This window comes from Oenanthe melanoleuca, chromosome 14, assembly GCF_029582105.1.
Source record: "Oenanthe melanoleuca isolate GR-GAL-2019-014 chromosome 14, OMel1.0, whole genome shotgun sequence".
Classification (NCBI taxonomy): Eukaryota; Metazoa; Chordata; class Aves; order Passeriformes; family Muscicapidae; genus Oenanthe; species Oenanthe melanoleuca.
This window is the reverse complement of record NC_079348.1, coordinates 14,784,534-14,812,121: the sequence shown is the minus strand read 5'-3', so window position 1 is coordinate 14,812,121 and position 27,588 is coordinate 14,784,534. Positions and strand designations below refer to the sequence as shown.

General features: G+C 49.6%; 1 protein-coding gene across 1 annotated transcript in view; it reads left to right on the top strand.

The window, feature by feature from the left end:
* The window catches only part of LOC130259247 (syntaxin-binding protein 4-like), a 47,098-nt gene extending 20,583 nt beyond the window's left edge, over positions 1-26,515 (top strand). Inside the window, exons 6-23 of the mRNA XM_056503357.1 lie at positions 4,699-4,784; positions 6,541-6,634; positions 9,470-9,478; positions 9,889-10,030; positions 10,210-10,316; positions 11,067-11,217; positions 12,722-12,794; positions 15,588-15,685; positions 17,195-17,291; positions 19,402-19,529; positions 19,996-20,088; positions 20,577-20,642; positions 20,735-20,923; positions 21,370-21,486; positions 22,632-22,681; positions 23,519-23,649; positions 24,899-24,956; positions 25,710-26,515. Of these exons, the coding sequence (XP_056359332.1) occupies positions 4,699-4,784; positions 6,541-6,634; positions 9,470-9,478; positions 9,889-10,030; positions 10,210-10,316; positions 11,067-11,217; positions 12,722-12,794; positions 15,588-15,685; positions 17,195-17,291; positions 19,402-19,529; positions 19,996-20,088; positions 20,577-20,642; positions 20,735-20,923; positions 21,370-21,486; positions 22,632-22,681; positions 23,519-23,649; positions 24,899-24,956; positions 25,710-25,812 (1,792 nt within the window). The 3' untranslated portion in view covers positions 25,813-26,515. The remainder of the gene's footprint in view (positions 1-4,698; positions 4,785-6,540; positions 6,635-9,469; positions 9,479-9,888; positions 10,031-10,209; positions 10,317-11,066; positions 11,218-12,721; positions 12,795-15,587; positions 15,686-17,194; positions 17,292-19,401; positions 19,530-19,995; positions 20,089-20,576; positions 20,643-20,734; positions 20,924-21,369; positions 21,487-22,631; positions 22,682-23,518; positions 23,650-24,898; positions 24,957-25,709) is intronic.
* The last annotated feature ends 1,073 nt before the right edge of the window (positions 26,516-27,588 follow it).

Below are 27,588 nucleotides of genomic sequence, written 5' to 3'. Positions count from 1 at the left end.
CAGGACAGTCCCTCCTGTCCTGCCAGCCCTGTGTGTGACAGTGACAGCCCAGCCCAGCTCATGGTGTTGTTCTGAGCACTTGGTGTTAAACTGGTGGGGAGGGCTGGGGCTGACTCCAGCAAGCCTGGGTGTGCCAGGGACAAAAGCTGAGTTTGGGAAAACAGCCAGCCTTTGACAGAACTGTGAGATGCACCTGTGCCTGGCACTGCTTCCATCCCACCAGAGAGAGGGAAAGGGTCACAGAGTTTGGGTGGAAGGGACCTCAAATCTCATCCCATTCCATCCCCTGCCATGTCAGGGACACCTCCCACTGTCCCAGGCTGCTCCAAGCCCCATCCAGCCTGGCCTTGGGCACTGCCAGGGATCCAGGGGCAGCCACAGCTGCTCTGGGCACCCTGTGCCAGGGCCTGCCCACCCTCCCAGGGAACAATTCCCTCCCAATATCCCATCCAGCCCTGCCCTCTGCCAGTGGGAGCCATTCCCTGTGTCCTGTCCCTCCATCCCTTGTCCCCAGTCCCTCTGCAGCTCTCCTGGAGCCCCTTTAGGCCCTGGAAGGGGCTCTGAGGTGTCCCTGGAGCCTTCTCTTCTCCAGGTGAGCACCCCCAGCTCTCCCAGCCTGGCTCCAGAGGGGCTCCAGCCCTTGGAGCATCTCCCTGGCTCCCCTGGACTCTCTCCAGCAGCTCCAGCTCCTTGCTGTGCTGGGCCCCAGGGCTGGGGCAGCTCTGCAGGTGGGGTCTGACCTGGTGGGGCAGAATCCCCCCTCCTGCTGCCCACACTGGGGCTCAGCCCAGGGCATTAGAGGGTTCTGGGTGCTCACAGCCAGGCCATGGCCAGCTCTCACCCCCCAACACCCCAAATCCTTCCCCCAGGGCTGCTCTCAATTCCATCTCTGCCCAGCCTGGATTGGAGCTTGGGATTGCCCTGAGCCAGGCACTTGTCCCCATTGTGCTTTATGAATTTTTCACAGTTCCCCCTCTCCAGCCTGTCCAGGGCTCTCTGGGTGCCCCATCCCTCCCCTCCAGCTGTGACCTCCCCACACAGCTGGGTGTGTGCTGTGGGTGCCCTGATTCCACTGCAGCTGTGGGTGAGAAAATCTGCCTTTGTGACTCCTTTGGAGTGCTCTGGGTTCATGGCTCCCACTCACCTGCAGGTTTGTTTTTCTTTTTTTGAGACAAACCAGTAATTTCTGATGTCACAGGCTTCACTTTCTCTCCCAGCTGTGGTGCAGAGCTGAGGTTTCCAGACGCTGTGTAACCTTTGATGTAGGATTCACCCTTTGTTCTCCCAGGAACAAAAGGGCAGGACAAAGAGGCATTATGAGATAAAACAACAATTTTCTGTGGGGAGATTGACCCCCTGCTGCTTAATCTGCAGCAAAGTCATCCTGGAGCTGGCTGCTCCTGGCAGACCCCCCATCCCACCCTGGGGCTGGCTGAAGGCTGTCCAGGGCCAAGTTCTATTGCAAGCATCCTCCAGACCTCAAATGTTTGCATCCTAATGAAAAAAGACTGGAGAAGGGCTTGTTAAAATGAACTTTCCACCTCACACAACGCCATGGTTGTTGTTTTTTAATAAAGCTGGGCATTTTAGTCCTGCAGGCAGCTGACAGTTCACAATGTTTTAGTAAGGGTCAAATTTTAAATATTAAAGACATCTTCTGAAGCCTGTTGGTGTCTGGAAGCACAAAGCCAGGGCTGCTGGCATTCCTTGTGTGCACTCGTTCATTAATCGGTGTTTGGGCATTGTCTGCCCGCCTCAAACTCCTCCAAACACAGCACCGAGCACAAAATTAATTCCCAGGACACTGGCACCAGAAAGTGTTTTACTTTCTGCTGGGGTAAGTGTGTGCCTCAAGTTAGTCATGTGTTTGTGTCCCTGCTGGAACTGGGGCTGGCAGGACTGACCAAAGCAGGAGCTGGACAGTGACATTCGGTCACATTGTCCCTGGGCTGGACCCAGTCTCACAGCTCATCCTGAGCAAATAATGAGAAACCTCCTTTGTGGATGAATTTCAGGACACAAAATAAACAACAACAAGCAATGCTGAGCCCATGCATGTCCCCACTTATGACAGAGTTTGGTTGGTGACAGGGTTTGCAGGGTCACAGGGCTGCTGCACCAGTTGCATTTGCATTGACTAAGAGTATTTCAGCCATTGTTTGGCTTTATAACCTGCTCTGTGTTCTGGTGGATTATTATCTGAGGAAAATGGAACAATAGATGACCACAGAAATACCCAGCCCTAAACAAAACCTAAGAGCTGGTGGCTTGGTAACCACTGGCAATAACATGTGAGATTCCAGAGTGTTGGACCTGCCCCTGCACAGGGTCAGGGAGGGGTGAGGCCATGGCTGTGTGAGCTGCCAGTGAAACTGGTGTGAATCAGCTGCAGAAACACAGAGGCTTCACTGGGAAATTGGAATAATTCTGCTGAGATCCACCCAAGGCTCAGCTCAGGGATCTACAGATCAGCAAACCAGGGGCTGATTTGTCCTTCTGCTTTCCCAGAGCTTGTGGAATCATTTGGGTTGGAAAAACCCTCTGAGACCCTCGAGTCCATCCCTTAACCTACCACTGCCAAGGCTACCATTAAACCATGTCCTCAAGTGTCACATCCACATGTTCTTTGAATGCTTCCAGTGATTCCACCACCTCCCTGGGCAGCCTGACATCCTTTCAGTGGAGAAATTTTTCTAATATTGTCTGAGGGGTAGATCCAATAAAGAATTCCAGTGCTTGGAGAATGGCTTTGAGCATCCTCATGTCCCCTCTACTGTTTTATCACCACAATGACTGGGAGGTCACAGCATCTCGTGGATGTCCTGGTGGCATCTTGCCTGTTCCTGGGAAGTTTGTACCCAAGAGGTGAAAGCCAAAAGAGCTTTGTGGGATGTGGGGTTTCTGAACAAAGTCAGGGTCTTTTTTAAGGCAATGGGTTTAGTTGATAAAGACAGTAGTATGGATGCAAATATTGGGATTCACCAAGGCATGTCACTGAGCATTGTGTGACACTTGGGTTTTAAATTAGCATTAAATGGAATGAATAAGGCATAAATTTGATGGCAATATTAGATAAGGCATGGGCTGGTCTTTGAAGTTTGTTAATGAGCTGGTTGTGACTGGGAAAATGTAAATTACTGAGAGCATTTCCAGCAGGAACCTGAGGAGCTGATGATTCATTCATCATTTAATACTGTTGACTCTAATCCAGCCAATAACAGCCAGCATCTGTCCCGGTGAGGAACGCAGGTGACGCAGCGTCTGCCAGTGTGTCACTGCAGCCTCCTCACTCAGGAACTTTGCTGTGGCTGGCTCCCTCCAGTTCACCTCTTGAGCCTGTCTGACTGTCAAGCCTGAGAGGGAGCCACTCCTAACCAGGCTTTTCCTGGGGCTATGGCATCAGGAAGGCACCTTCCCATGGGGATTCCCTCCTGCCTTCAAAGACCACATCTAATGGTGTTACTGTGGCCACTGAAACAACATTTTCAGGGTCTCTCCCACTGCCTGGATGCTTATTAACTGGCATGTGTAAGAAATTAGTCATCCATGAGGATCTCTCTGCCAAAAGGTCAGACCCATCACGTGGGGTTGGGTTATGAAGGGAGGGAAGATCCCCAGTGCAGAGGGACATGAGAGCAAAGAGCCAGCGTGGTGGGGATGGATCAGAGGGCTGCTGAACATGAACATGGTAAAGATGTTATTCCTTTCCACACCTCCTCATCTGAAAGGATGTGAGGGGCTCACAGCAACTCAAAGAAAGGTTACAGAAAGGAGCAGGAGCTGGTAAATGTGAACAATGGTAATTAACAGAGTTCAGAAACTCAGGATGTCCCACTCAGCAAAAAAAGAACATGAAGCAAATCAGCTGTGGTGTACAGGGAGTTCCAGCTCATCAGGGGCTCCACACATAGTGGTCAAGCTCAACCTGGAGCAAAGCTTCTGGTGCTTGGGCATGGAGATCACTTTCCAGGGGATTTGGGGGATGAGATTGCATGCAGGTCTTTGTTGAGGTGTCATGCTCCAAGGGTTTGGCTTGTGATGTTCGTGGAGAACATCATCATGGATGGATTGGGAGAGTGGGCTGATGCTTCTGCAGGTGCTCCAAAAGCCATCTCTCTCTTTACTGCAGCAAGAGCTAAAGGATCTGCTTTCTGTTCAGGAATATAGGAGAAAAACCAGAGAATAACCTGTATTAACTGTCCTAGAAGGGGTCACAAATAGGCCAAGATACAAATAGGGTTGTGTTTGCACAATTACAGCTCCTTCTGGCAGGGTTTAATTGATGTGGAGTGTTTGCAAAACTTTTGAACCTTATAGTTGGGAGGTGAAAACAGTCTCAGAAAGGTCCATGAGGTGGGATGCAAGGCAGGGCTCCAGTGTTCATCTGCCCTCTCAGGAATGACAGTTCTCAGCAGAGCCATAGGATCATAGGAACATAAAGATTTAAGGATACATCCCTTCCCAGCTCCTTCTGCCTTGAACACACTGCAGGGCAGGGAAGGAGCACTCTGGAGCTCCAGCCCACCACAGGAAAGCTGCACTGCCATGAGATTGATTGTGGACCTGAAGCCTTGAACCAGCTCTCAAAACCGGGGTGTTCCCTTGTGCATGAGGAAGCTTTGCCTGCTCCCCACAGCTGGAGAGCCCTTCAGCCTTGTACCCAGTCCCTGCCACACTGACTGCAGGTTTTGTTTGCAGGAAGGAGTTCTCTGAGCTGCTGGAGAAGTTTGGCTCGCAGAGCAACACGGGCTCGGCGCGGAGCTCGCCGGTGCTGCACGGCGGCAGTGAGTAGCTCACAGGAGCTGGAGAGTTCCCTTTATCCCTGTGCCATTCTGAAGGAGCTGTGCTTGGATTTGAGTAGCTGCTGGGGTGGAGTTGTGGAGAAAGTTCATCTTTATTGCAGACCCTTGGTCTGCACCCAGTGCATGGCCGGTGCTGCCACGGGGGAGATCAAGTGAAACTGGAAAGTGATCCCCAAATTCTGCCTAACTGATGTGCTGGGCAGGTGACTCCATCAAGAAGGGCAGCTGTAGATTTTTTGGATCTTAAGGCATATCATCAATAATCCATTCAAAAATAATTATTTTTCACTTGCAAATGGGAAATGTTTAATGAGATGCAACAAGGTGGATCTAGGCAAGATGCCAGCAAACAAAGGGGTGTGTGCCTGGGGAAGGAAGCTTTCCCTACGCCTTGGCATCCCACCAGAATTTGAAGAAGGTATAGAAATGATAGCAAGTTTTGATGTAGAAGAAAAGAATTGTTGAGAGATTTTATTGGGTAACTAAAAAAGTAAAGAGTAAGTGAGTTGGAAGGGGCTTTTATGACTTTGAGTAAAGGATAAGTTCACCTCAAACAAAAGATGTTTTTACCAAGCAGAACAATTTTCACAGACAAAAAAAAAAGTAGAAAAAAGATCTCAGAATTTTCCACTGCAAGAAAACTAAAAAACAACTTCTAGCTTAAACTGTAACACACTAACTTTTTGTGATTGGAAAATAGTAAAGTGAATATGGTAATGTTAGTAGGCATGATAGGCTATAAGTAATAGTAAAGGTATTAATTAGTTGTTATGTAATAAAATGCACAACCAAGAAAAAAATATAATGCTTTCTTTCCTTTACTTGCAACATGGTATTTTTGTTTGTGAAAATAGGTTTTTTTTTTTGTAAAAACATCTTTTGTTTGAGGTGGGTTTATCTTTTGCTCAGAGTCATTAAAGCCCCTTCCAACTTACTTGCTCTTTGCCTTCTTAGTTACCCAGTAAGACTGGCTCAGCAACTCTTTTCTTCTATATTGTTAGAAAAATTAATCCACAAACACCAGAGGTTTGTGTCCAAAAAGGAGACAGAGGAGACCTTTTAGCTTTATTTGAATAAAGGGAAAGGCCATGGGGCATTCCCCTGGGGTCTCTCAAATTTTTGGAGGATGAAGCCTCCTTTTTATCCTAATTTCCCAGCTGCATTTCCCTCTCTCTTTCTCCATTGGCTGAGGTACTTGAGAGGCACAGACTTCCCAAACACCTGATACCTGAGATTCCCCTCTAATGTATAACCCTCCCTTTTAACTTTTAATTCTTGTAGAATTCATAGTTTTTCCCCGTTGCTTCTTTCATCTTCTGATATCCAATTTCATTTAGCAGCAAACCCACAGTTTGTTTGTAAAGGCAAATATCTTTTCCCATTCATCAATCAGTGAATCCATCCCATTGTTTCTTTTATCTCTCGGTGCTAATCTTATTTACCATTAGACCCACAGCTTGTTTGTAAGGACAAATGTGACATTCCTCTCAATATCAAAACTTGCTATCATTTCTAAACCTTCTTCAGATTCTACATTCAAACACCTTTCTGTTACACACAGATATCTATAAGACCCTGCTGTCACATCCTGACCCTTCCCAACACATAACTCTCATTTTAAGCTCTTCCACTTAACCACCACGTGGTTAAATCCAGGAGTGCATCAGCTCCAGCAGCAGACAGGGGGGCGGGTGTTGCGGGGTCTGTGTGCCCTGCTCTGACGTGCCTTTGTGTGCAGGTCGGTACCTGGAGAGCACGTCCTCGGGCTCGTCGTCGCGCTCGCAGAGCCCGCTGCTGCTGAGCCCGGCCGGCGGCAGCCCGGCCCCCGCACAGTACGTACCGAGCTCCAGCCTGGGGGACACGTGTCTGCCAGAAAGGCAGGAGCTCCTCTTTGAAATGCAGAATGTAAACCCCCTCCCTCTAAATATTATAATTTGAAATTAAGGGGCTCTCAGGCAAAGATACAGGAATTAAGAATAACATTACAAAGAACAATCCCAACCCTGACAGAGTCAGAATCCAAGCTGACACCCGTCAGTCAGTCAGGGTGTTGGCACAGTCCCATTCAGTGGTGGCTGCATCCTCCTGCAGTGGCAGATGTGGTTCAGCTGGAGCAGTGCTCCTGGAGAAGGTGCAGTTTCCTCTGAAGCTCCAGGGATGATGTGGAAAGGTCCAGTTTTCTTCTGGAATGCAGTGGAAAGATGGTACCTTGCTGTCCAAAATCTGTTTTTATCTGGGTAGGAAAGGCTTGGCTCCTCCCCTGGCTGGAGCATCTCCTAATGGGATGATGGAATTTTATCAGTCATGCAGTGGGACTGAATGGGCCAGCAGCAGATGATTTCTTCCTGGAGGGAGGATGGGCTGTGGAAAAGATCAAGATGATTGCCCCACCTGGTTTAAAGATGGCCCATTAGCAGATAATATGTGCTAAGGAGATCAGGGTCACTGCCCCACCCGGCTCCAACAGATGGTGGTAGAATACACATTGCTGGCCACATCCTATATTGCAACCCAAGACACAGGGGTACACCCAGGAAATCATCCCAGTGCTTCTTGAGCAGTTTTGTCCATCCTTATGTCCCTTTGTCCTGGTTTAGAGCAAATTTAGGGAGAAAACCTCTGACTGGGGTTCTTTTAGGAAACAGATTCAAGCAGTCCCTTCCCCAACTGGTTTGAGGAAATATTTTCTCAGAGAAAAGTGGAAAAAAACCTGTTTAATTAACAGGCAAAGCACTTCCCAGTACAAAAATGAACAATACTAAACAGCACAACCTCTCATCGCTCCAAAGAGATGACAAATTCAGAAGAGTTTTTTTTTGTGGGTTGTAGCCTAGCTACTCTTCTATCACCACAATGGTTCAGAGGCCACAACATCTTCTGGATGTGCTGGTGGCATCTTGGCTGTTCCTGGGATGTTTGTTCCCCAGGGGTGGAAAGCACCATGGTTACCCATGCAGCAGCTCCTCTTCCTCCCCCCTGAATCCCAGGGTGAGGCCCTGGTTTACAGCCAGCTGAGAGGGCCCTGCACATCACTTTATGAACCACGAGAAGAGTGTGGTGCAAGGCTGCTGCTGCTTTCAGGAGGTGCTTTTGGAGCTTGTTTCCTATTGCCCTGCTCCTGGCACTTTGACCCATGCTCCAAGAGCACCAGCAGCACTCCATGCAAACATCCCTGGTGGATGCCCTTTGCTTTGGGGTCATCAGCCTGCAGTCACTGCACCCTGTGGTGGCCAGAGCATCTCCCAGAGTGTTTTCATGTGGCCATCTGCCCTTGCACGTTCTGCAGGTCGGGGGTTTGGACAGGCAGAGCTGGTTTTCCTGCAGAGTCTCATCTCCAGGGCCCTTCTCCAGAGGAAGGAGGGTGTTCACCCCTGTGGAATGGGGACCATTTGTCCCCAGGGCTCACAGCTCCCCTCCTTTGCCAGCACAAACAAGCCAAGTCACTGGTAAAGAGAATCAGCCCTCACTGCAGAACCAGTAAATCCTCTTGCTAAATACCAGCTTATGAGGGATTTGAAGAGGACAAATATTTGGCACCAGGGGTTTAAGCTGCTTGCATGGAGTGAGACACCCACACAGAGGAGACACCAGATCATCTGCTTGGCAGTTGGTTTGGACAAGGCATCCTTACTGTGCTGTTAATTCCCCCCAGGCTGAGATGTTGAATCCAGAATGGGTTGGGTGGGATGGAACCTCAGAGATCATCCCACTCCAACCCCTCTGGGCATTTAGGCTGGAGGGGCCTGTCTTGGTGGCCTCCTTGCCATGCTGTGCCATGTTCTGCTTGTCCCCATGCTGGTGCCAGGCCCCAATGGTCTTCCCCTGGAATCACAGACCACTGGTTTCAGCTGAGCACTGGTGATCAGCTGTGAGATGTAATTTGGGCCTCATCTTTTCATGCATGTGGCTGCCACCCCCACTGCTCCCCAGAGGTTGTCCCCAGGCTGTGACTTCTCATTGTGGCATCACCTGAGGTTCTGCCACTCCACTGAGCAATGGCAGTTGGATGAGATGCAATCTCATCACAGTCAGTGTCTGAGACTTTGGGTTGAACAGAGCATTTTAATGCTGAATTTCATGACATCATTTCCCTGAGATCATTCACCTTAAAGTAATGTTTTTTCATAAGACTAAGGCACATGCACCCTTCCACTGGGGTGTCTGACCACCAGGGATGGCATTGCTTGGGAGCACTGTGGGGCAGGGGATGCACAGCTGCTGTTGTGCCTGAAGTTGTAACACCAGGAGCCAGTGCAGACTCTTGGGGCAGTGGCTGCTGTGGAAATAAACTGGGAAGCAAAAAGCCAGCTGCACCCACCAGCTGCACCCATCCCATTTGGAGGAAAAGGCTTGTTGATCCTTTAACACCACCAAATCCTTCCCCAAACCTCCCCTGGTGCAGTGCTGCCCATGGGGGCTCAGTGAAATCTCTGCTGCCACAACTCTGTCCTGCCAGACCTCCCTGCTGCCACAGGGCCACCACTGTGGCTGGGCCTTGGTGGCCTCTTGAGTCCTGACCAGCAGCTCTTGGAGGGAAGGGTCCAGCCTGTTTGCTGCTTCTTTTCATCCTTGACTGCTGCTTCCACAGCAGCAACTCAGGGTGTGGTGGGTGTGGCTGTAAGGGATGCCCATTTCTTGCATGATTTTGGGTCCAAACCCTGGTTAAGACACACCCAGCTCTGTATCCTGAGCTTCACTGGGATGTTTGCTAAGAGCTGCCTGACAGCTGATCCATCTGCAAATTGCTGTCTGTTTTTTTAGATTCAAGCAACAACCATCTTGATAATTTCTGTGCTTTTGGCTATAAAACCAGGAATGCCAAATATATTCTGGTTAAATCATTCATTTCTTCTCTAAATCCTATTTGGGATTTAGGGAATCACTCACCTTCATAATATTGACCAATGTTGCCAAAGAGCGGAGCCCTCAGCTCCCCTTACCAATGATGGGTGGAAGAAAGGGTGCAAATAAAAGGCTGGAGAAGTAGAAGGATCATGCATGGAAAGAAGTCCAGGCAGTTTGCTCAGTGATACGAGAAGATAACCCAGATCACCTCGAGTCACCTGCTGACTTCTCTCCCTTGCAGCTACTCCATGGACTCAGGAATCCAGAGCATTTCTATAGCAAACTCCTCTGGCTTGGGGCTGGCAATCAGTGGTGGATCCAACAGGCCTGACGGGCCCATGATTTATGTCCAGGAGCTGCTGCCAGATGGGGACTGCTACAAAGTAAGTGGGCAGGGAGCTCAGGAGCTCTGCCAGGGGGACTTTCCTAGAGGCTGTGGCTGCTCTGAAGCAGCTTTTCTAAGAGTAGATGGATAATTGCAGGGACTAATGAGGATTTGTGTTGCAGGAGAAGGCTCTGGGCAGAGATTTCCCTTCTCAATGCTGTGTCTTTGTTTGTTTAGGATGGTCGGCTCCGACCTGGAGACCAACTCATTGCTATCAACAGAGATTCCCTGGTGGGCAGCACACATGAGGAGGCCAGAAAAATAATTGAAAAAGCCAAATTCAGGTAGGCATAGAAAGTATTTCCTGTCATCATCAGGTGCTGTTGAGTCTTAGGCAGAACACTTCATACCAAGGTTTGGCTTCAAGGGTTCTATTAGTCTTAAATGATGCTTTAAGGTGGTCACCTAAAGAAATCCTGAAGGCATGGATCATCCTGAACTGTAATCCAGGCCTTCCCAGTGTTCTGGGCCTCATGAGTATCTCCTATCACTGCCCAGCAGAGCTTTGAAACAGAACTGAAGTTTAAAAGAAGGGAAAAAAAGAGACTCAGGAGAGACCTTATGGATCTGTACAGGAGGGTGGAGCCAGGTGGGGATTGGGCTTTTCTCCCAATTAACAAGTGACAAAACAAGAGGAAACAGCCTCAAGTAGTGCCAGGGGATGTTTAGATTGGATATTAGGAACAACTTGTTCATGGAAAGGGTTGTGAAGCCCTTGGCACAGGCTGACCAGGGCAGGGCTGGAATCACCATTCCTAGATGTGTGCAAAAACCACAGAGACATGGCACTTGGAGACATGGGTCAGTGACAGCCTTGGCAGTACCTGGGAAATGGTTGGACTGAGTGATCTTAGGGGTCTTCCCAACCTCAGCCATGCCATGATTCAGTGGAATGCAGCTGGTGGAGATCCAGGTGCAGGCTGCTCAGGCTTAGCTGAGCTTATCCTGGAGACAGAACCACAAGCGTGGGAGCTCTGCAGCTCTGTGCCTTTAGTTTTGTTAATAAGATGTTCTGTGTTTGTTGTTTGCTGAAGACACGAGGGAAGCACAGAAGTGGCCTTTATTCCTGGGAGGGGACGGTTACATCCCGGACTGTCAGTTCCCAACATCCCATCCCTGCCTCCAAAGGCTGTGGGGAATGGCCTGAGCTCCTGCAGGCTGAAGGTCCATGTGAGGTCCCCAGAGGTAGGTGGAAGTTCATCTCTAACAGATATCAATCCTGGGATCTTTCCTTGATCAGAGAACTCTCCTTTAGGGAGACCCTAGTAGCACTTCTGGAAACCCAGTGGGAAGTCTGCACTGTTGATGTATTTACCTGCAGGCAGGTGTTTTAAATCTGAAATAATTTCTTCTCTCTTGAGTTTGAGACAGAGATGGATCTGTGGAGATAATGACAGGAGTTTCATCTCCAGGGCCTGCATTCAGACCTGTTTCAGGAGTCTCAGGTTTAAAAAAACCAAAGCTGTTCTGAGGATAGCAACCTGCATCTCATTCAGCACCAGTCATAGGGCTGGAAGGGATCTCTGGAGTCAGTTTGATCTAGGCTCCTAGCCAAAGGCAGGCACAACTCTTTATTCTTCAGGGCCTCTGATGAGGATGAATCCCCAGCATTCCTGCACAGCCCATTCCTGCTCCTGACTGCTCTAATGATAAGCCAGGCTCATTCCTCCTGCAAAGCCAAGCTCCACACTGTGTTTGCAGAGAAGGGCTTGAGCTGTGAATGGCTGGACAGGGTTTATCCACACAACCCTCAGGGTCTGTGGCTCCATTCTGGGCATTTGTCACTCCCCTCCTGGACTGCTGCCATGCTTGGTGTCCTTTCTGCCCCCTTCAAGAGGGGCTGGTGGGTGTTCCTTTCATACAAGACCATTCACAAAACATCTTGCTTTCCAGCCCTGTGGGGACACAGACTTGCATGAGTGTCACATATGTGCTGCCTTTGGGTGCACCAGGCTGGGGCTTGCCCTAGAAAGGCACCAGAGCACCTGGAGCTGTGCCTGAGGGCTGTGCTTGGACCCCTCACCCCCAGGTGTGTGATGCTGTGCACTTGTATGAAATCACACCAGTGGCTGGACTGAAATGGCTCCTTTCCTCACTTTGCTGCTGAAAGATGGAACTTCTAATGAGGTTTGGACTTGCCCCAGGCAGGCATGCAGCCTGTCTGCATGAACTCACACCAGTCCTCTGCCCCTCTTGGCACCCAAGTCCCAGCTGGGTCAGAGCTGTCTTGGTGGTGCTCACCCTCAGATCATTTTTCCATCTTTCTTGTGCTTTCAGCCATGATGTAGCACACAAGAAAGGGTATGAACTGATCTCAGCTTCCTTCCTTTCACGGAGATAATTATGGGTTTGGGGTAAATGTTCCACCTGGCAGTGGTCAGATTTGGGTCCTCCCTGCTGGGTTGGATGCAGAGCTTCAGGGAGAAGCTCTGTGGAGAAACCAGACAAGGTCAAACCCAGCCCCAGCATTCAAGCACAGTTACAGTAAGGACTGAGCTGTTTGGGTGTGATCAGAGGTTCTGGGGTGGCTCAGCCTGTGCCAGCTGCTCCATGAGAAACCCCTGGAATCTCTTTAGGCCCACCTGCACAAGAGATGGCTCTGCCTTGAACTCCTCTATCTCCTGCTCATTATTTACACCAACAGATTCTTCTTAGCAACTGTCTGTGCCATTTTGTCTTGTTTTTCTAGAGCAGACGTGAAAATCCTTTTCCTGTGCCTTCTTTGTCTCCGGACATTTGCCCACCAGAGCTTACAGTCTCAGGTGAGTCCTGCCCAACCATCCTCTTTGTGTGGGTGACAAACAGCTGTGGTTCCTCAGAGCTGAGGATTGTGAAATTGTGGAACCACAGAATCACAGAATGGATTGGCTTGGAAGGGACCTCAAAACCCATCCCATCCCACCCCTGCCATGGCAGGGACACTTCCACTGTCCCAGGTTGCTCCAAGCCCCATCCAGCCTGGCCTTGGGCACTGCCAGGGATCCAGGGGCAGCCACAGCTGCTCTGGGCACCCTGTGCCAGGGTCTGCCCACCCTCCCAGGGAACAATTCCTGCCCAATATCCCATCCAGCCCTGCCCTCTGGCAGTGGGAGCCATTCTCCTTGTCCTACCACCACATTTTTTAGCAGTGTTTATACTGCTGGAGTGGAATTTAATGGGGTGATAGTGACACTCAGCCTGCTCAGAGAGAGGGCAGGCAGCAGCTTGGTTCACTCAACAAGTAGTAATTATGTCCATGTTTGCCCATAGTAGCAAAACTCTTTACTGAGGCATTCAAGGACTGAGGTATTCACAGGAGATAAACTCCTCCACTCTCAGCCTGTGGCTCATTTGCAGCAGGGGCTTTGTCCACCTCAGACATGCAGCAGGTTCTGCACAGGCCACATTCCCTTCTGGTGGGAATGGGGGGTCTTGGACACACAGGTAATAATTGGGATGCACACAGCAGCCCTGCACTCTGAACAGGCTTTGATGCCCTCAATTGGCCAAATTGGGAAATGGTTTAGAGATGTTAAATAAATCAGATTTCTCTCTACATCCAAACTTCAATTTTTTGCTAATTTTTCCATTCTGTATTTTATTTCCATGCTCTGGGTCTCCTGAGCTCTTACCTTTTGTGGAGAGACCCACTCTGTTCATCCAACAGTGTGGCAGCAATGGGGGGTGAATCTGAATCACCCTGCAGCTTCCCAACTCCCTTAATACTCCTGAGGAAACCTCAGTAATCCCCAGAGCCCAGGGAGATAATCTCCACCAGGTACTCCATATCCCTGTGACAGGAAGGTCACTCCTGCCCTGAGGGAAAGATGGACTTTCCCAAATCCTGAATGAGTGCTGCCCACCATTCTTGCAGCCTCAAGTCCAACAGCCCTTCCTTCCCAGGGACATCAGCTCTGCTTACAAATCCCTGTGCCTTGCTGTGATTCCCCTCTGGAAGGCTCAGAGCAAGCTGGAGGTAAACCTGGGATCAGCAGGAGATGGAGCAGCTGCTCCCAGGAATGCCTGGCTCACCTTGGGCAAGCTCAGCAGCTTCAGCTCTGCCTTCCATGCTCCACTGAGAGGCCCTGGGACAGGGATGAGCTCTGTCCTCCCTGCCCTGAGTGCCCTGCAGATGCCAGGGACTCTCCCAGGTGGCCCCCATGGGCACCAAGTCCTGGTGATGGGGACAGAGCAGCCCAGCACCACCCAGTGACCCCAGCCTGACTTAGCTGGGGGATTTTATCACTCCAGGATTTGAGTGTGGGAGGCTTTGTGTCAGTATTGTCATCCATGGAGACAGAAGTGGCCAGGCTGGGAGCCTGGGCCAGGCAGTGCCTCTCTCTGGGTGCCTGAGGGATGCCCTGGATGTGGCTGTCCAGAGCTGACAGCAAAGCCACATGGAGCTAATCCTGATTAGCCATGGCTCTGCCCTTGAACCTGGAGAGGGAAGTGGTGGTGGCTGATCCAGCAAACCCATTTGCTACCTCTTGCTGCTTCCCAGCTGCTGGCCTTAGCAGAGCAGATGGATGCCTGGATTAGGAGGCTTATGCAGCACCTCTGCTGCTCCTCACTGGCACCCTGATGGACAGGAGGGGGAGAAGTGCTGCAGGGATTCCAGAGGAGCTGTGCTGCTTGGCACACCAGGGCTTCCTGTCATGTTCACCAGATCCTGAGCAGGCAAAAGGAATTGCTCCCTGGGCAGATCTTGTGAGTGGCACCAGAAGGAATTTTGTCACCTGAAGGTTTGAGTGTGGGCAGGGGCAGGCACAGCAACCCTGCATCCTTCTGGGGTCTGCTTGGGCTCTTCAGGAGCAGCAAACACCTTCTCCAGCCTTCTCCCAGGGAGTGTCATGGTTCCTTACAGGCAAGGGTTAATCATCATGGGAAAGGGGTTCCCTCCAGGGATGGAGGGGCAGGGCTGGTGCTCTGGACCTTTTCAATGCTGAGCCAGCTGTTGGCAGCTGGATCCTCCAGCTCATGACAGCTTTTCACCAGCACAGCAGCTGCTGCCTCTGCCTCTCGCTGCCTCACAACACATGTGGCTCCTTCTACCCAAAAAAAACCTGCCTGCCCAGCTGAGCAGTTCAAGAAAAGAGTTCAAGGATTCTTGCAGTCTTGGGGAGGGAAAAAAAAAAATCTCAGAGTGGTGCTTTTCCACATCACTTTTAATCTGTTCGTTCCCATGTGTGTCAGGAATTCTTTCCATTTTGCTTAATCAGAGTAGACAAGAACTAGGCAGATTTTAATTAATTTTTCTTATAGTTCATCATCACCTCAAGACTCCACAAAACTCTGTGATTGGAAATTTCCAAAGTGCTATTTTTGCACTTTGTCCCTGGATGAAATAGCTCATTTTAAACCATGCAGAAGCCCAGTTTCAGAAGGATTTGCTCCAGTATCCAGTCTTTCCTAGAGAGGCCTAGTTCAGCCTTCCAGAGCTGGTTTTAGTAAATCCTGGACTTGAGTTTTTCCCCTGCTGCACACACTTTATATTTCACACAACAAGAGATCTGAATTTTGCTTTGCAGACCTCTACCCAAATGCTTCCCCATTAATATTTATTTTTGATTTTTCAGCACCTGCTTCAGCTTCTAACTACAAAGCAGCTTCAGGCACCAAACCTAGAGTAGCACTGGATCCCCACATCCGGCTCAAGGATGGAAAACTGGAACTGGTAAGTGGCAGGGTCCCTCTCCCCAAAAACACAAGGAGGTGTCCTCCTTGTGCACTGTGCAGGGAATTGTCCATCTTCAGTGAGTTTGTTGGAGGCTGAGTCCAGCCTCTGAAGGTAAACAGCATGAAGCATCCTGACTGTGCATTTAAACATCCCTTGGCTCCCCTTGGCTATTTCTTGGTGCTCCATGAAGCTCCAGAAGTCTTTTCCTGGCAGCTGCACCTCCCCTGGACATCGTACCATTTACTAAGGTTGTGCTCTCCAAACTTTTGGTGCTGCTGTCACTGCTAGGGAAGGAGGGAAGGCTGAGATAGGAGATGTCTCATGGAGGAGCCTCCAGAACCGCTGATTCTTCCCTCCTTTGATGGAAGGGCAGGGAGCAGAGCTGCCCATCTGCTCAGCGGGACCCTGGTGAGGGGCAGGGTGCCTCGGGGGCCGTGTCCCAGTCTGGCCCCGGCGTTTTGGGGTGGGATGAGGGGACAGAGCCCTCGGTGCGGCGCTGGGGACACCACGGAGCCGCGATGTACGAGCAGCTGCTGCCACCCGACGGCAGCGCAGCGGAGCCGCGGAATTCTCCTAAAGCGGGATCGGGGGCGGCGTTTGCACTGCGACCTCTGCTCCTCGCGGGGACAAAGCAGCTCCTCCCGGCTGGCAGGAGCGCCTGGCTCCACTTTAAAAACTGTGCTTCACTTTAAAACCGTGCCAGGCTGCAGCGGGGACACAGTGCGGGGTGACACCCACTGGCACAGCCTGAGGTGGCTTTGGGGTGGCCAGCCCCACCAGTGTCACTTCAGTCATCCCGCAGTGCCTCGCACAGGGCTGATGGAGGCACAGCAGATGGATCCCAGGGATTGCTCTGCTGGAAAGGTGAAGGGCCCTCACTGGGATTCCCAGGGAATTCCTAGAGGTGCCGTGAGTGCAGCCTGGCATAGCTGAACTTTCACTCGGGCTCTCTCCCCCAGTCTGCTGAGCTCAGCTTTGTCTTTTAAAAGCTTCCTGCTGCCAGCAGGGAAGTAGGGCTTGCACAGGTTTATCTGCTTCTGTGCTGCCCTGAGGTTGAACTGATAAATATCAGTAGAAGTTAAAGCATCAGGAGTAATGAGAGAGTAAAACATGCAGTGGAGGAGCAAAATGTTTGAATGTCTCCTCTCTCCATGAGAAATACTCTGCTGATAGCTTTTATCTTCCTGGTCCCACACAATTTCTGGGCAGTAAGAGAAAGGAGAAGCTTGCTAAAACTCCACTGGCTTTTGATAAAAGTCCTGAAAACCCATTTGAGCTGCAAATCTGATTGCAGATAAAATGTTCTTGCAGGGATGTGAACCTGTTTTCAGGAACAGACATTTCTGTACACGTGCAGCAAAGGAGAGACTGGGAATCCAATCCAAGCCTGTTCCTTTGGGAGATGCTGCCTGGAGAAACCCAGCACCAAGTGTCTTCCCAGTGCTTATGCCAAAGAGCTGCTTTTCCAGTATTTTTCTTTTCAAAGGCTCCTTGTTTCTGCTCCAGGTTCTGCAGTATCTTGGCCTGGATGTGACTGAGGAGAAGAAGAGGCAGCTGCGGCAAAGCCTGACCACTGACTCGCAGGGGACTGTGGCCTATGGAGGTCAGCAGGAGCTCTGCCCAGGGGGTCTGGCATTTCTCTGGGCTTCACTGGCAGCCAAAATGGACAGAAGTGGGGTAGTGATGGAGCCTATAAAGAGAGAAAGTCACAAACACAAAAGAAGGCATTCTGTAGAATCAAGGAATCCTGGAATGGTTTGGGTTGGAAGGGACCTCAAAATTCACCTCATTCCACCAGAAACCTTCCACTATGGCAGGTTGCTCCAAGCCCTGTCCAAGAGGACACTTCCAGGGATGGATCAGCCACAGCTTCACTGTGAAACCTGTGCCAGGGCCTCACTGCCCTCACAGGGAAGAATTGCTTCTTAACATCTAATCTAAACATACTCCCCATCAGTTTAAAGCCATTCCCATTGTCCTATCATAGGTAAATTCAGACTAAAAGAAAGTTGGTGCAAGGGCTTACTTTCCTTAAAATCCCAGCTTTCCTAGCAGGACCTGGCCAGAGGAGACACAGAAAATAAAAGCCAGTTCTGCTTTCTATGGCCATCCAGAGCATGGCTGGCCCACAGGGTCTGCTCCCCAGAAAGCTTTCAGCAAAAACCCAAAACCATCAGCAATATCCCCAGCAGAGAGAACAGTCACAAGGCCTCTGGATCAATGTTCTGTGCAGAGTGTGGGATGGGACACAGAACCACAGCCCTCTCCTATGAGTGACTGGTGTTGTAGATTGTGGTAACAGAAATAAGGAGGATTTGGGGTATTTAGCAAATGTGCTGCTTTTGAAAAGAGTCTGGCTCCTGCTGCAGCCCAGGGGCCTTCCAGGACAGGTTTCAGGGTGGGACCATGTGAACCTCATGAAGTTCAACAAGGCCAAGTGCAGGTTCTGCACCTGGCTCAGGGCAGGCACAAGTACAGATCCAGGCTGGGTAGGGGAGGGAGGGAGAGCAGCCCTGGGGGAGGGATTTGGGGTGTTGGGAGGTGACACCTGGACATGGCCTGGCTGTGAGCACCCAGAACCCTCTAATGCCCTGGGCTGAGCCCCAGTGTGGGCAGCAGGAGGGGGGATTCTGCCCCACCAGGTCAGACCCCACCTGCAGAGCTGCCCCAGCCCTGGGGCCCAGCACAGCAAGGAGCTGGAGCTGCTGGAGAGAGTCCAGGGGAGCCAGGGAGATGCTCCAAGGGCTGGAGCCCCTCTGGAGCCAGGCTGGGAGAGCTGGGGGTGCTCACCTGGAGAAGAGAAGGCTCCAGGGACACCTCAGAGCCCCTTCCAGGGCCTAAAGGGGCTCCAGGAGAGCTGGAGAGGGACTGGGGACAAGGGATGGAGGGACAGGACACAGGGAATGGCTCCCACTGCCAGAGGGCAGGGCTGGATGGGATATTGGGAAGGAATTGTTCCCTGGGAGGGTGGGCAGGCCCTGGCACAGGGTGCCCAGAGCAGCTGTGGCTGCCCCTGGATCCCTGGCAGTGCCCAAGGCCAGGCTGGATGGGGTTGGAGCAGCCTGGGACAGTGGGAGGTGTCCCTGCCCATGGCAGGGGATGGAATGAGATCATCTTTATGGTCCCTTTGTACCCAAACCATTCCATGATCTGTGATTCTGTGACTGGAAGCTCCGGGACCCTGGTGCCACCTCCCTGATGGTTCCCACCTGTCCCACACAGCCCCTGCTGCTCTGCTTTGCTTCATGTCTGTAAGCAAAATGAACATGGATTTTCAGACTTGTCAATTTAACACCTTTCCTATGTGCTGAACTCACTGAGTTGTCTCTTAAACAAGTTGTCTTCTTGTTTAAATCAGCAACATGAGAAATGGCAGCAGGTGCCTTTTGTCAGGGAAATGTGGGTTTACATTAAAATTTTTAAACTTTCAGAACCACAGTTATGAAAACTCCCCTGTGAAAATACCTGGGTTTTCTGGGTTTTAAAAATGTAGGTTTTTTTCAGTTGGATAAGAAACAGGAGCCTGATAAAGCCTGTCAACAACTCATTTAAGCTTGATGGGATTGCTGACAAACCCAGGATTATTAGAGAAACCTGTCTGGCATCTCTAAACCCTGCTCAGCACCAGTGGATGGCTCCAAAATCAGTGGCATTTTCTCCTAACACACAGCAATTTTCTCTTTTAGCCTGTAAAAACTGCTTGTTTCTCACAGATGTTCTCCAAGCACTCAGGGATGTGATGCAGGAGGAGCTGGACGAGGCTGGTCTGGATTCCAGCTCTGTGCTCTTCACTCAGCATGAAGTGGCCAATTTGCTGGATACATCAGCTTTTCACTCCCTGGTCAGTCACCCCAAACTCTTCTACACTGAATCCATGGATCTTCTACATGAAATCCATGGAATTCTGAGACGGGAAAAGCTAAAGGACCATTTTCTGGTTGTTCTAGGGTTAGAAAGGGAGAACTATTCATTAATCATTTTTTAATAGGAAGTTCTATAAAAGACCTCAAACTTCTCATTTTTAATAAGGAAATAACAGTATCTATGGGATAATATGAGGAAGCTGCCTGCAGAAGGGAAAATAGCCATAATTAATCAATTCTGAGTAATTTCATTTGGTTCACAAAGTGAAAATTCACCCTAGCTCAGCTATTTCAGCAATGATGGGGGATCAAAGGGTGAAATTCTGTGGGGCAAAATGAACCATCCTGGAGCTGAATTATTGAATGTGCCTTTTGATGTATTGCATAAAAAGGCTGACTCCTTTTGGAGGCCAGTGTGTGATGAGTCTGTCCCTCTCCCTGCAGACCTTTGACTCTCTCACCTGCAATGGCAACGAGGACCTGGAGCAGCTGCAGCTGGAGATGAGGGATCTGAGGCACGAAGTCCGCAGGCTGAAGGTGGAGCCTCCCCTCAGAGCAGATTTCTTGGCTGGGGTGTTGTGCTCTAGCTCTCCATGGGGGTAATGGGGTGGCCTGTCCCTCTGGAGAAGTCACCAGTTTGCATTCTGTGCATTCCTCGTCACACAGGAGCCTCTCACCCTCCACTCTCCTTAATTGCCTCTTTCTCACTCTCAACCTCAAAGGAAAACTTATTTGTACTCAAAGCATGCAGTTCCTTCTCAGCAGGGAGTTAATGGATTTAAAAAGCAGGTCTTGTTAAGAATTCCAGTGTGATTAGCAGAAGCAGCAGCTGTCCTCACCCTCACCTGGCTGTCAGCACCTTGGCTGTGTCCAGGTGGCATTCTGCAGGGCACAGCCCTGAAAGCTCTCCCTGTGTGTGGCAAAGTGCACAGAACTTCTGTAAAATAATATTCTGGTGGGTAGGGGCATTCTAGAAAATGTCCTGTCCTTTGTTGCTTCTAATCTGGTGAAAATATTTCCCACAGTCTCTCCTGAGAGAAGTGGAGAGCAGCAAGAAGTCGATGGAGGACGAGCTCCAGAGGCTGAACCAAGTTAGTGAGGAGATTTCAGGGTGCTGGGGGCGGGTGTGGGGCTGGCAGCTGAGGGGGACAGGGTGTGTTCATCAGGAGCTCTGGGTTTGCAGAAGGCACTGGGGTTCCTGTCAGAGAACAGGAGCCTGCAGAGCAAACTGCAGATGGCCGAGGTGGTGCAGAGACAGGCCCACAGTGCTGAGCAGGACTACGAGGAAGTGATCCACCTGCTGGAGGCTGAGATTGCAGAGCTGAAGATGCAGCTGGCGGAGAAAAAAGCAAAGCACGTCTCTGAAATAGAGGTAACACAACCCCTCAGTCTGGGGAAAAGCCCAGGACCCTTCAGACTCTGCTTCTGTGGGTTCATGGGGTCATGGGATGATTTGGGCCCAAAGGGACCATAAAGCTCAGCTCATTCCAGCCCCTCGGAGGCAGGGACACCTTCCACTATCCCAGGCTGTTCCAAGCCCCATCCAACCTGGACACTGCCAGGGATGGGACAGCCACAACTAAGGTTACCCTCCTCCTATTTACAAGGAGAAAATGAAATAGCACATGGCTTATTTACTGGGTGGGATCACAAGGCCAACACAGCCTCTAGATCTGTGTAACAATTTGCATAACTTCCACTGCCCCTTCCCAAAGGACACTGCTTGTGCTTGTAGCAAATGTCACAAACTGTTGTTTCCAAAAGCCAAGGCTGGAGCAGCACCAGCAGCTTTCCCCTCCTCCTGTGTCCCTGCCTCAGGAGGACATCCTGGAGCTGAAGAGGCAGCTGTCCCTGGCTGAAGGGCAGCTCCGAAAATCCGAAGTGTCACGGAAGCGCCTGGAGATCTGCAATAGGAAACTGCTCCTGTTTGTGCAGGTGAGCTGTGCAGCTGCAGCATCACCAGGCCTCTTCCCTTCAGGGGGCTTTTGCAAGTCCAATCAACTTCCTGCTGCATAAGCAAGAGGGGTTTTTTTTTGCTGTCTCACCCGAAAAAGTCTCTGTCTGTTGGTGAGGAGGAAGCAGGGAATGAACTGAGCTCTCCTCATATCTCTGGGAGCGATGCAAACTCCGTGGTGCAGGTTTTGCTGGTGGCTCTGCTCTTCCTGCCTCTTTGTGCTGAGGCTGCTCCAGGAGCTCTGCTGTCAAAATCACCTTCCCTTGCTAGAGCTGAGGATTACTTCTCTATAAATAGGAACCTGGAGAGTGGCTTTGCTCTTCCAGTGCTTCCCCACACAACCCCCTTCCCCAGACTTCCTGCAAAATCTCACAATTTACTCTTTCAATTGGCAGTTTTTCCACTTTGTTCCCTACACTGGGAACACCAGTATGTGTAATTAATAAACTGGTCAGCATGGGAAGCATCAGTATTCAGTGTATCTGCTATGGCTACTGGTGGCTGTCCCAAAAACTCTTGAAATCAAGAAGAAACAGTGGAGTGAAAGGAAATGTAGATGCTGTGTCCTCTGCTCCAGAGAAGAAAGAATTAAATGCCTCCAGAGCTTCAGCACTGTGTGCCAGAGCCTGTGCAGTTTGGGGTCAGACTTTGGAAATATATCTCACTTGACCCCAGGGTCAAACATCACAGGATTTTGAGCACTGGAGCAAAATATCTTCCTTTTTCCTCCACCCCTCAGTGGTGTTGGAGAAGTGCATGGTAATGAGAGCTTCCACGTGCAGGTCTAACCCAGGAGCCAGGGGTTGCTGGCAGCAGTGATCACTGAAATGCAGCCTGTGAAATTATTCCTTGGAAGAGGATTTTTGTGTTGCATTTCATATATTTTAGCAGTGGTATTAAAATGCAGAATTCAGATGTGTCTTTAGATTCATGAATGCTGCCTGAGCTGCAAAAGGCCTTGAGATATTAGCTTCAAGGGCAATGAATAAGCAGAAGCTGATTACTGTCATATTAAATCTGATCATCAGGAAAAACCCATGGGGTTTGTTCTCAGGAATTATTCATTCCTACAAGTTTGAAACCTTTTTTTTTTTTTTTTTTTTTTTTTTTGGTTGTTGCATGACAGAACATTTACAACGTCCTGAGCACACACAGTCATTTACCAGATGAGAAAAGGTAGGAGATGGCTTCTGGGAATGGTGAACAGCAACATGAAATGTCCTTTTCTGACCTTTCTCAGGGGAAGGTGCTTCACACGTAACCTACCCAGAGTTTCTAAACATACTTTCACTTTGGAAGTGAAACCATGGGAGAAAGATGATCTGAAGGCTGCTGGTGGGTTGGTGCTGGGGGATTTTGTTCAGGCTTTTTTTGGGAGTGAGTAGCTGAAACTCTGCTCAGGTTAAATTGCTCTTGTCAGCAGAGACCCTAAGCAGGTTGTTTCAGAGCAGCAGAGTTTTGACCCACCTGCTTTTCCAAACATAAACCAAGTTTTGTCTCCAGGACCACATCCTTGTTTATCAGCAGTTAGAGCAGATAGAGTGTAAGCAAGGAACTCTCCAGCCCCTCAGCTGCATGAATGGCTGCAGAACTAGAGCTCAGGCTTCCCCTCCAAGCTGAGCCTATCTCCTATCACTTGGGCATAAATGTATCACAACTCCACGTGTGTTTTTAACTGATTAAATCATTGAAAAGTCAATGTCCCATTGATGATGACTGGCTTTAAAAGCCAGTTTTTAAGAGGAATGGAAATCAGTTTTTAAGATTCCAAGTTGGTTATTTCTAATATAATTCCGGGGGAAATGCTTTTGACAAATTCTAGGGCATGCTTTGCTATTTGTCTGTAACAAAGCAATGCAAGTGTGTCTAACAGACCCTTGAATGCAGAGGGGTGGAGATGCAACCCCCCAAACATACAGAGCTTATGTTGCACATCCTTCCTGAGAGGCTGGCCAGGATTGTCAATGACCATTCTCTGACAGAACTATTGATGGCACTTTCCGTATTTATAAGCATCAACCACGAAACAGAAGAGGATAAAACAGATGCAGTCTCAGACACATCTCTTCCATCTTCAGATCTTGTTGACCTTTTGCTATCAGAAGCTAAAGAACTGTTAGCACCAATCCTCTCCAACAAGGACGGTAAGCACTCAATTAACCAGAGAAAGCTGAATCCCAGCGAGTCCCAGGGATCTCTGTCAGTGTTATTGACAGCTTCCAGCACCTTCCATATTTTTCCATACCAGTTGAGCCTCCCTGGTTCCCTCATGCTCACTGAGATGTAATTGCACTCCCTATATCCATGTGACTCATCTTTGAATCTGCAATGCAGACTGACAGGGTATGGAGTCAAAGACTGTGCCCAGGGCCAGAGGAAAGGTGTTTATCCAGGGGAAAAATCCTAACAGCAGGAGGATGGCTTCACAGAATCACTGAAATGCTGGTTGAAAGGGATGCTGGAGATCAGATCTTCTGCTTCAGGCAGGGCCATCCCAGTAGAGGGGACCTGCAGTGGGTTTAGGCAGCCAGGATGGAGATCCACAGCCTTCCTGATGGTGTTCCCTCACTGCTCTGTGATAAAAATCTTCCCAGCACCCAGCCCGAGCTCCCCCAGGGACAGCCTGTGGCCACTGCCCCTGGTTACACGGCTGCACTGCCAGGAACAGCTCAGCTCAGCATCCTTTAATTGCCCCTGACATAGCAGTGGGGCTCTGAAGTTGCCTCTTGGCCTCTTCTTTGCCAGGCTAAACCAGCCCAGCTCCCTCAGCCCTCCCCAGCCTCTCCCTGCAGGTCTGGGGCTCCCCTTGCTGGACCCAGTCCAGTTTCCCAACAGCTTTAAACCCAGGATCCAAACTTTCCTTACACCATCAAGTACAATTCCAGCAATGCTGAGGGGAAGGGAACAGTCACCTCCCTTTTCCTTGGAGTAAAAACCAGCCATGCTCCCTTTTCCTCACATCTGTGGGAAAATCAGGGGTCAGGCATCCAACTCCCTGGGAGTCTGGATTAACTCTCCCAGTCTGGGACTCTGAGCTGGTCCATGAGCCATAAACATTTCTTGGTGGCAATTATTTGACCCTGCTTGTCTCTTGCCACAGAAAATGAGTGTCTGACCTCCTCAGTGTCATGTCCAGGTGAATGCAGAGCCCCAAACAGGTGCCCAGTCCTTGCTCTTTGATTCTTTTCACCAGCTCAGTGTGGCCATGGCCCAGCACTGGCTTTGTCTCAAAGCACAAGACACAAAGGAAATAATTGCAGCCTTTCAGGAGCACCTCTGGTTTATGAGCACTGTCAGCATTTTCTGAGCTCCTGCCCCATTTAAATGTGCATTATCATAATGCAGCAGCATCGTTCCCTGCACTAACACTTGGCTCTGTGCTTCCATCTGCAGCTCTGCCATGGGACAGGAACCAGTGCCTGCCTGCTGAAGGAATCCCAAATTACAAGGAGTAGGTGTCAAAACTGCTGTGGTCTGTAATTTGGACAACACAGATACTAAAAATTCCTGTTTGTTTTGTTGGGGTTTTTTAACCGAAACTGTTTCTTGACAATTTTTGATCAGACAGTCCAGCAGAGGCCTCCAGATGGCCATGACAGAGAAATACTGTAAAATTCCTAGACAGAAAGAGACTTCCTGCCCTGCACGGTGTGAATTCCTGGATTTCTCTTTTGCTTTATAAAATGCTGCATTTCCTTCAGGCCAGATGGGAATTTGTGGTTCTGTGGCTTGTCTAGCTGGCATTTTTACAGTGTGCTCTGTGTAAGGGAAAAAGCATCACTGAATATGTTAATCCTCTATGCTGTGATATCAAGATGCTGTGAAGCTGCAGACAAGGAGAGCATGATGACAAGGCTTTGTTTGGACCTTAAGCTGTTAAATTTCCCTGAAATCTCTTAAATGCCTTATATTTAACAGAGCCATTTCCTAAAGTTATCTAAAAGGGCACTTTGAGACCTAAATATCTCCTACTGCTTTCTTAGCTTAACTCAACCTGAAGATCTGCCAGCACAGTTTTTTGTTTAGGTACAAAGTACCCATTTGCAAATGATCATTTCAAGGTTATGAAAAGCATTTTCAGCCTGCACAGTCTAACCAGGCAAGCTCTGTGGCTTCCCCTTCTCTCCTAAATAAGGAGTGCTGTCTTCACATTATCCTCAGTGTCCTTCTTCTAAACTACCTAAGGCATATTTCTCCTTTCCAGCCACCTTCATCAGAAGACCACGTGGCCCCCTCCTGCAGGCCAGACCAAGAGTGACCAGCCACAGCCACCAAGCCCAACGGAACTGCCTAAGAAACCAACATAAATATCCCATGGCTTGGTGGTGCTCTGAACCACAGCCATCCATCCCATGGCAGATGGGAAAGACACCCCCAGGCACCTCAGCTTCCAGGCCAAGCAGTCTGAGAACAAGCTTTCTGACACAAGACTAATTCTTCCCAACTGTCCAAGACTTTTTCAGCAGCCTCCCCTGCGTGTCTACCTCCGAGTTATCATACAAGGCTTTTTGCTCACGGTTTTGCAGCTTTATAGGAAAAATATTCTCAAGAGGCTACAGAGGCCTGGATTTCAGTGGCAGCCTTTTAGAGCTTGTATTCTGGGTAGCATGAATGTACCTGAGGGACTCAGGGGTCTCCAACAGATCCCTTTTGGTATTTCAGATGAAAAACCAAAGTCTATTTAGTGACTGTAATCAAAGCAGCTTAATCTGTAGTGTCCTAGCTGTCTTGGGATAGGTGCTTCTCTTTTTATTCTTTTTGTATAGCTCATCCCAGCTGCAGTGCTTGAAGTGGGAAGCAGCACCTCAGGCAGTTGCTGGCCAGTGTAGGTCACAGGCTGGACAGCGAGCCCTCCCTGGAACGTGGGGCAGGACACACATAGTGAACATAGCTGAGTAAAGGTCCCTGGTGTCACTGGGAAATGATATCCACATGATGCAAGACTGAGCCAGCAACCATCTGAGATGGGCAGAGGATCTGGAAAATAAAATGGAAACACTCCTCACAAGGAGTTTGCTCTCTGGGTTCTGATTGCAGCTGCTGCGTTCAGCATCTCACAGACAAAGACACAGCCTGAGACCATTCTTCCTCCCTCTGATTTTGGCAGCTCCTGGGGAGATGCATTGAGAAGTTGCAGGAAAACGGGGTACAATCTGGCTTTTACAAATAATTTGTTAAGATTGCTTCAAATCTTCTTTGTGGGGGTTCAAAGCATGTGGATCCTTTATTGTCTAAATTAAAGGCTTAGGAAAAATCACGACCCTCCCCAGTGTCTCCTGCACCGAGGTATCACTGCACTGCTAAAGCAGCAACTGTGTGGTGGAATAGATTGCATAAATAACCAGTCTGAAATTTTGGATAAGCTTAATTTCATAGCTTGGGGTAAATTAAATCTTGGGAGTGCATACCTCAGAATATAAATTAAAGGACTTCTTTTAAAAGGAGACATAATCCTTTGGACTGCTTACAAGGAATATTCCCAGGAAGGAGAAATTATTCATCTTGGGATAGCCTGTGTTTAATAGCTCATTCCCCAATGCTCTCTGCTGTGATGGAATGATAGCAAATCCTGGTGTTACCTGTGGGTTTGGCCCTAGAGCTTTGTTCTCATCTCCTGTGTCACACAGACAGGTAAGAGGTACACACAGCAAAATCCAGTCTCACCAGTCTGCTGTACCCTGGCTCTGGAAAAACACCTCCAGTTCTCCTGGGGTTAACCAGCAGATCCCAATCTGCTCCTGGCAAGGTCTCTCCAAAAGCATTTGGCTGGAGGAATCCTAGGGAGACATCTCCAGCCACTGCTTGTCACCCTTGTCAGGGAACAGCACAAACAGGATTTTGGGAAGGAGCAGGTCTGGGTCTTGGGCTGTGCTGGGTTATTTCATATACCCAATGCCACTTGAGACACCTGGGACAGAAGGGGAAAGTCGTGGGGAAAATACAACTGTCTAGGCTGCACTTCATCAGCTAGAAAATTAATAATCTCTTGAGGAAATCAACAGAAGTTTCAATACCACCTCTGACAATCATGGAATACTTTTGTCAAAATATGAGTATTGAACCCCACCTCCTTGAGTGCTGGG